We start from the raw sequence: 8,248 nt of genomic DNA on the forward strand, positions 1-8,248 counted from the left end.
GGGTCTCACTGAGAACTGGTCACTCTGCAGGCAGGCTCTGCTTCAGCCCTGCAGCCCAAGATAGAGGCCAGACCTCCCAGGCTGCCACTGGAAGGGGTGCTGGGCTCTCAGAGCCCTGGGGGCACAGGTAGACAGGTGAGCAGGCTCAAGGCTGACCCTCTGGAGCCTACCAGGTGTTACAGACATGCTGTCCCTTCCCCTGGCAGTGGCCTAGAGGACCAGCTGTTGGGCCAGGTAGTGGCCGAGGAGCGGCCAGACCTGGAGGAAGCCAAGAACCAGCTGATTGTCAGTAATGCCAAGATGCGCCAGGAGCTGAAGGACATCGAAGACCAGATCCTGTACAGGCTCAGTTCCTCCGAAGGCAACCCTGTGGATGACATGGAGCTCATCAAGGTGCTGGAGGCTTCCAAGATGAAGGCTGCTGAGATCCAGGTCAGCAATGGCCTGTCCGTGCCTGTGACTCCTGCCTCTACCCACCCCCCGACCAGCCCCAGGCCTGACCCCTGTCCCCACCCATGTTGCCTGCCATCCTCCACCAGCCGACCTGGGCCTGACCACCTCTTCCCTGCTGCACCTCCAGGCCAAAGTCAGGATCGCAGAGCAGACGGAGAAGGACATTGACCTCACGCGCATGGAGTACATTCCCGTGGCCGTCCGCACCCAGATCCTTTTCTTCTGTGTGTCTGACCTGGCCAACGTGGACCCCATGTACCAGTACTCCCTGGAGTGGTTTCTCAGCATCTTCCTCACGGGCATCGCCAACTCGGAGAGGGCAGGTAGCCCTGGTGTGCGTGCACATGGACACAGATGCTGGGCTTCCAGCCTGGCACAGATGTGACACAGGGGGACACATATCCACAGGGGGCACGCATATGTAAACTTGCACATTCTCTCAGATCAGGCATAACAACACACCCCCCTCCCTACCCTCCTCAGAGCCCCTTTACTGGCAACTCCATAGGCCCCAAAGGGAGGCCCAGATGGCCCCCGTAGCTGTGGGGCAGACTGGCTGGCCTGGGCCGAGCCCCGGGGATCTTGCTCCCCTCACCCCTCCCCACGCACTGCCATCTCCTCCCTGCCGTGCAGACAACCTGAAGAAGCGTATCGCCAACATCAACCGCCACCTGACCTACAACCTCTACAGCAACGTCTGCCGCAGCCTCTTTGAGAAGCACAAGCTGATGTTTGCCTTCCTGCTGTGTGTCCGTATCATGATGAATGAGGACAAGATCGACCAGGTACGTGAGCAGAGAGGCAACCAGCTGGCTGGGCCGGTGACCCAGGACAGATGGCCCGAGGAGGTGCCCTGTGGCAGGGCCTGGGAGAGCAGGGTAAAGGGAAAGAGAGGGCCAGGCGTGAGGGCACAGCGAGAGCAAAGCGGTAGAGGCCTCAGGAAACAGTCCTTACTTAAAACAGCCAGAAGACCCTGGGTTCACTGTGGCCCCCACTGTCCTGTGAGCACAGCCTTCTCGGAGCCAAGTGAGCAGAGACTGTCCTGAGCCTCCCAGCTCGTGCTCTCATGAGCCCCAGGTATTTGCCGAGTGTTGGAAATCAATGCGGAGAGAGTGAGCGTTACCGCATCACAGCTACTATGGCTGAGCCCTATCTGTGTGCAGGTGCCAGGCTGACGGGTCTATTCTTACCTAACCCCCCAAAACCCTTGGGAAGCAGCTGAGATTCTCATTCTTCCTACTTTCCAAAATGAGGAGACTGAGGCTCAGAGAGGTCACATCCTCTGCCTAAGGACACACAGCCAGAAAAATGTGGAACGAGGACACTAACCCAGACCGGTCTGACTGCCAGCCCCAGGGAGGACTCCGTTTCTCTGGCTGAGGGTGGTAGGGGGGGCCATTGCTGGCTAGGGTGCCAGAGGCAGGTCACGGGGCCTGGGCACTAGGCTCCCCCTGTCCCCTGCCAGGGTGAGTGGCGCTACCTCCTGTCCGGAGGCTCCATCCAGGTCATGACTGAGAACCCGGCGCCTGACTGGCTGTCAGACCGGGCCTGGCGAGATATCCTGGCACTCTCAAACCTGCCAACCTTCTCCTCTTTTGCCGAAGACTTCCCAAAGCACCTCTCAGAATTCCAATCCATCTTTGACAGCCTTGAGCCCCACCGGTGAGCTGTGCCCCAGGGGGTTGCAGGGTGGGCACACGTAGGGGTGAGACCCCAGGGACACACCTGCCCAGGAGGTTTCTCTGAGGAGCCACGCAGGGGTGCCCTGCAGCTGTGGCTACATCCCTTTGTGCGCCGGACCATGTACCCTGCAGGCACTCCACTCTCCCCAGCCATCCAGCCGGCAGAGTCCCTAGGGCCAGTGCCCTCCCACAGGTCAGCTCTCAGGGGGACATGGGCACTGTTGCAGGGAGCCCTTGCCTGGCATCTGGGATAAGTACCTGGACCAGTTCCAGAAGCTGCTGGTTCTCCGCTGCCTGCGTGGGGACAAGGTTACCAATGCCATGCAGGATTTCGTGGCCACCAACCTGGAGCCACGCTTCATTGAGCCCCAGGCAAGTGCCATCAGCCGGAGCCTTGGAGTAATCCCTACCTCTGGGTCCCCGGGGGCCTGGCTGCACCTGGACAGATCATTTTGCAGCCTTGGTCAGGCTGGGACTCCTAACCACACCCTCCAAAGGCTCTGGGAGGTTCCAGGCCCCACCGGGAAGCCTCTCTGGAAGCCTCAGGACCCCCTGCCTTGCCTTGGTCCCTCTGCCCTACCTCAGCCCCAGGTGACCCAGCATATCTCCCTGACCTGCAGGCAGCCAACCTGTCAGTGGTGTTCAAAGACTCCAGTTCCACCACGCCCCTCATCTTTGTGCTGTCGCCTGGCACTGACCCTGCTGCCGACCTCTACAAGTTTGCCGAAGAGATGAAGTTCTCCAAGAAGCTCTCTGCCATCTCCCTGGGCCAGGGCCAGGTAAGGACCGGGTGGGCAGGGGTGGAGGTCTGGAGGCTGGGCCGGTTGGCACCTCGCCACTCAGCACTCCCGCCCCCACAGGGCCCTCGGGCAGAAGCCATGATGCGCAGCTCCATAGAGAGGGGCAAGTGGGTCTTCTTCCAGAACTGCCACCTGGCACCGAGCTGGATGCCAGCCCTGGAGCACCTCATTGAGCACATCAACCCCGATAAGGTGTGCTGCCCCACCTGCCACAGACCCAGTGGCCTCCTTCACTGAAGGGACTACCGACATGTCCATCCAGGCCTGACGAGGCTGAATGAGACCGTCCCACAGAGCCCCCAGCCCAGCCTGGGCACACAGCACTCAGAAAGTGATATATGAAACAAGCCTCAACTAGATTTATCTTCTCAGCGGCTCCTCGCGTTACTGCTACCAGTGGTGATGTGACTTGCCCACGTCCACCCAGCATAGACTGGTGATGCTGAGACTTGCCAAAGCCCATATTCTTTTTTTTCCCCCTTGGGGTGGGGTTGGGGGGCAGAGGGGGAGAGAGAGAGAGAATCCCATGCAGGCTCCAGGCCCAGCACAGAGACAATGCGGGGCTCGATCTCATGACCCTGAGACCATGACCTGATAAAACCGATATTCTTTTTTTTTTAAAGATTTTATTTATTTATTTGTCAGAGAGAGAGAGCACAAGCAGAGGGAGTAGCAGGCAGAGTAAGAAGCAGGCTCCCTGCTGAGCAGGGAGCCCGATGTGGGACTTGATCCCAGGACCCCGGGATCATGACCTGAGCTGAAGGCAGACGCTTGACCGACTGAGCCACCCAGGCGCCCCAAAACCGATATTCTTAATCAGTGGTCTGCGTAACCTGGCCTGGCCCGGCCCACCCAGGGGGAGGGTCAAGCTGCCGGTGGCCCAGGGAACCTGGTGTGGGGCAGCCACCAGGTGTGGGTCCCCATGCTCACATGGTACGTGGCCACCAGGTGCACCGGGACTTCCGCCTGTGGCTCACCAGCCTGCCCAGCAACAAGTTCCCAGTGTCCATCCTGCAGAATGGCTCCAAGATGACCATTGAGCCGCCACGTGGCGTCAAGGCCAACCTGCTCAAGTCTTACAGCAGCCTGAGCGACGACTTCCTCAACTCCTGCCACAAGGTGAAGCGCAGGGGTGAACGCTCCCCGCCCCCTCCTCACTGCCTCGGCCTGGGCCCGCCCCTCACTCCCTGCCCCCCCCCCCCCCCCCCCCCCCGCCTCTTGCAGGTGATGGAGTTCAAGTCCCTGCTGCTATCTCTGTGCCTGTTCCATGGGAATGCGCTGGAGCGCCGCAAGTTTGGGCCCCTGGGCTTCAACATCCCCTACGAATTCACAGACGGGGACCTGCGCATCTGTATCAGCCAGCTCAAGATGTTCCTGGATGAGTATGACGACATCCCCTACAAGGTGGGCCGGGGACAGGCTGGGGCGGGGCGCTGGGCGCTTGTGGCGGCCCTCACCCACCCACCCCATAGGTCCTCAAGTACACGGCCGGGGAGATCAACTACGGGGGCCGTGTCACGGATGACTGGGACCGTCGCTGCGTCATGAACATCCTGGAGGACTACTACAGCCCCTCCGTGCTCTTCCATGATCACAGCTACAGTGCCTCGGGCATCTACCACCAGATCCAGCCTACCTACGACCTCAACGTGAGCGTGCCCCCCAGCGGCTGTGGGCAGCCAGCCAGGCCGGGTTGCAGGGGTGCCATGAACACCTGGGAGCTGAATGAGAGGAGGCGTGGCCCCGGCACCCCAGCAGCTGCTTTCCATGGATTACTCCATCCCACAAAGAGAGCCCCAGGGAGGGAGGCAGACCCAGTCCCTGCCCCTTGGAGCTCGGGCTCTGTCTCTGTGGGGAGAGGTGACGTCTGGCCGCTCAGCTGCTGCCTGAGTGTAATTCAGTCGAGGCAGGGCAGCCTCTCCAAGGGTCCCAGAGGATATGGTGCTTCGGCTAAGATGTGTGCAGGGAGACTGCAGGGCCGGGGTGGGTGTCGGAGTGTGGGTCATCATTGTAAGGAGGGGAGCATCACTGACTGGAGAGGCTGAATGAAGGAGCCGGGGGTGGGGGGCAGGATGCCAGCAGGCGGAGGGCTGGGAGGGAAGAGAAGGCTCCCCACACCACGCCTCAGAAGCCATGCAGCCCTAAGAAGAGGGAGATGCATAAGGGTTACAAGTCGGGGAGGCAAGTGGGAGTTCTGCCCAATTGGAGGACCCCCCACAGGCTGGGGGTAGAGCGAGGTTTCAGTTGTGGCCCTCCTACTCTCCAGGGCTACCTCTCCTACATCAAAGGCCTCCCTCTCAATGACATGCCTGAGATCTTTGGCCTGCACGACAATGCCAACATCACCTTCGCCCAGAATGAGACTTATGGCCTGCTTGGTGCCATCATCCAGCTGCAGCCCAAATCATCCTCTGTGGGCGGCCAGGGCCGGGAGGAGGTAGGTGGCCGCAGGGGAAAGGGGCACACGTGTTGGGCAGGGCCAGTCTCCCACCATCCCTCCTGCTTCGCCGTGGGAAGGAACTCTGTGCATGTGGAATCCTGCAAGAATTAAGGGGTGCTGGCCCTGATACCCCTGTGTGTATCCCTTTGCCCCCACAGATAGTGGAGGATGTGGCCCACAATATTCTGCTCCAGATTCCTGAGCCCGTCAACTTGCAGCTGGTGATGGCCAAGTACCCCGTGCTGTATGAGGAGTCGATGAACACAGTGCTAGTACAGGAGGTCATTCGGTAACCCCCCGGCCACCCCCAGCCCTGAGTTATTACGGAGAGTATTATTATTATAGAGAAGTGTCAGCAACAGCTCTTCTGGGCCAGGCGCCATGCCATGTCTCTCTCTGCTCTAACACAGCTACATTTTACTGTTCCCACTTCACAGATGAGTGAACCAAGGCCCCAAACGGTGAAGTGACCTAAGGTTACATGTTTGCTAAGGAGCAGAGCTGAGATCAGTACCTAGGCTGCCCGACTCAGCTCCATGCTCTTAGCCCCCACGTTGGGCCATTGTTTTTCTGTCTATGGCCTGCGCGTGGGGGTACAGATACTGCTGTAGCACCCCCAGCCATGCTTGCTTCCTTGCCTCTGGCCCCGTAGGTACAACCGGCTGCTGCAGGTGATCACAGAGACGCTGCGAGACCTGCTCAAGGCACTCAAGGGGCTGGTGGTGATGTCCTCACAGCTGGAGCTGATGGCCACCAGCCTGTACAACAACATTGTGCCTGAGCTCTGGAACGCTAAGGCCTACCCATCGCTCAAGCCACTGTCCTCATGGGTCATGGACCTGATGCAGCGCCTGGACTTCCTGCAGGCCTGGATCCAAGGGGGCATCCCAGCTGTCTTCTGGATCAGTGGCTTCTTCTTCCCCCAGGCCTTCCTGACAGGCACGCTGCAGAACTTTGCCCGCAAGTCTGTCATCTCCATTGACACCATCTCATTTGATTTCAAGGTTTGCACACAGCCAAAGTCAGGCCAGGGTCAGGCTGGAGTATGGCCTGGGTCAGGCCCCCATTATTTACAGGGGCCAGGCAGGAAGGGCGCCAAGGCCACAGCTGGCTGGGTGTCCTGAGTGGGTCTTGGGGGGCAGGGAAAACCAAGCCAGAAGTAGCTGTGAGCCCCCAGGAAATCCCTAGGGGCTGGGCATAGACTGCAGGCTGCCAACTAAAATGGTGGGTGAGTGGGTTGCCTGGGTGGCTCAGTTCGTTAAGCGTCTGCCTTGGGCTCAGGTCATGATCCCGGGATCCTGGGATCAAGCCCCGCGTCAGGCTCCCTGATCAGTGGGGAGTCTGTTTCTCCCTCTCCCTCTGCCCCTCACCCTGCTCGTGTTCTATCTCTCGTTCTCAAACAAAAGTCTTAGAAAAACAGATAAATAAAACAAAATAAAATGGTGGGCGAGCAGTGGGCTGGTGGGCAGGACTCTCAGGAGGGAGTTTGTGCCTCCTGACCCAAGTCCACGTGTGCGGGCATGTCTGTGTGCCCACCACAGGTAATGCAGCAGTCAGTGTCAGAGCTCAAGAAAAGGCCCAGTGAGGGGTGCTACATCCATGGACTGTTCCTGGAAGGTGCCCGCTGGGACCCTGCAGCCTTCCAGCTGGCTGAATCTCGGCCCAAGGAGCTATACACAGAGATGGCCGTTATCTGGCTCCTGCCGACGCAGAACCGCAAGATCCAGAACGAGGACTTCTACCTGTGCCCCATCTACAAGACGCTGACCCGAGCGGGTATGGGCCCAGGGTGCGGAACCTGCACCATGGGTGGGGGCCCAGGACTAGGCCAGCCTAACTGGTCAGGTTAGCTGAACAGGATGGCTGACAGAGGCCAGTCAGCCCTCCTGAGAGTGAGCAGGCCAGGCCAGAGCTGGACCACCAGGAGGCAGGGAGAGTAATGCCCAGAGCTTGGGCTCAGTCTGTGATAAGTGGCCCCTGAGCTCCCCATCCTCTTGCCTCCCTCAGCAGACCCACCTGGGTCTTGGGAGCCCCAGTATGCTAATGAAGGTTCAGAGGGGGTAAGGGAGACCTGGCAGGGAGGTGGGCCTGCGCCGGGTCCAACAGGGAATGAGCAGTGGCCCCAACTCTCCCATTCCTGTCCTCAACTGTCAGTGTGATAACCCTGGGCAGGCCTTGGCCGGACCCATTCACCAGGCAGGTTTCCTCTCGGGTCAGGGCCCCTGCTTGTCACCGTCTGAATCTGCTGAGTGCATTGCCTTTACCCTGTTCCTACTCGTGACAGACAACCCCTCCCTTCTTGTCTGCTCCAGGAACACTATCGACCACAGGCCACTCCACCAACTACATCATTGCTGTGGAGCTCCCCTCCAATCAGCCCCAGCGACACTGGATAAAGCGTGGTGTGGCCCTCATCTGTGCCCTGGACTACTAGACTCGGGACAGAAGAGTTGGGGCCATTAAAGCCGTTTTCTAAGCAGTCCAGCTGGGTCCCCGCTGCTCATGTCTATGCCCCTCCACAGGATTCCTGCCAGGGCAGCGGTGGGGGTGAGGGGCTGCGGCGGCCTCAGGAGTGAATGTGCTTAGCAGCTTTGGCCTGCTGGACCTGTCCAAATGCAACAAGGGTAGAGTTGCGCCCTCCAAGGGGACCCCTCCAGGGACAGTGCGCCTGGTGAGACTAGAGGCTACCTTGCCTCTTCAGCCCAGAGCCCTGGCATCTGTTCAGGTAGCAAGGCCATCAGAACTGGATGAAAGCCAGGTCTCTCTCCTCCCAAAGTGTCCTCTTCAGGTTCCACAGCCCACCCAAAGCCCCTCCTCAGCTCAGGTCCTAAATCCTGGGTCTAGGGTCCCAAGAATCTCTGCCCCAGAAGGAT

At 59.7% G+C, this 8,248-nt stretch overlaps 1 protein-coding gene across 1 annotated transcript in view; it reads left to right on the forward strand.

Moving 5' to 3' along the window:
* The window catches only part of DNAH1 (dynein axonemal heavy chain 1), a 76,392-nt gene extending 68,543 nt beyond the window's left edge, over nucleotides 1-7,849 (forward strand). Inside the window, exons 64-78 of the mRNA XM_027587893.1 lie at nucleotides 207-432; nucleotides 581-776; nucleotides 1,087-1,238; nucleotides 1,919-2,115; nucleotides 2,363-2,507; nucleotides 2,756-2,914; nucleotides 2,996-3,127; nucleotides 3,884-4,054; nucleotides 4,160-4,339; nucleotides 4,408-4,584; nucleotides 5,202-5,372; nucleotides 5,534-5,664; nucleotides 6,028-6,379; nucleotides 6,917-7,151; nucleotides 7,688-7,849. Coding sequence (XP_027443694.1) covers nucleotides 207-432; nucleotides 581-776; nucleotides 1,087-1,238; nucleotides 1,919-2,115; nucleotides 2,363-2,507; nucleotides 2,756-2,914; nucleotides 2,996-3,127; nucleotides 3,884-4,054; nucleotides 4,160-4,339; nucleotides 4,408-4,584; nucleotides 5,202-5,372; nucleotides 5,534-5,664; nucleotides 6,028-6,379; nucleotides 6,917-7,151; nucleotides 7,688-7,809 — 2,746 coding nt within the window. The 3' untranslated portion in view covers nucleotides 7,810-7,849. The remainder of the gene's footprint in view (nucleotides 1-206; nucleotides 433-580; nucleotides 777-1,086; nucleotides 1,239-1,918; nucleotides 2,116-2,362; nucleotides 2,508-2,755; nucleotides 2,915-2,995; nucleotides 3,128-3,883; nucleotides 4,055-4,159; nucleotides 4,340-4,407; nucleotides 4,585-5,201; nucleotides 5,373-5,533; nucleotides 5,665-6,027; nucleotides 6,380-6,916; nucleotides 7,152-7,687) is intronic.
* The last annotated feature ends 399 nt before the right edge of the window (nucleotides 7,850-8,248 follow it).

The sequence above is a fragment of the Zalophus californianus genome, chromosome 1 (assembly GCF_009762305.2).
Source record: "Zalophus californianus isolate mZalCal1 chromosome 1, mZalCal1.pri.v2, whole genome shotgun sequence".
In the NCBI taxonomy this organism is placed as follows: domain Eukaryota; kingdom Metazoa; phylum Chordata; class Mammalia; order Carnivora; family Otariidae; genus Zalophus; species Zalophus californianus.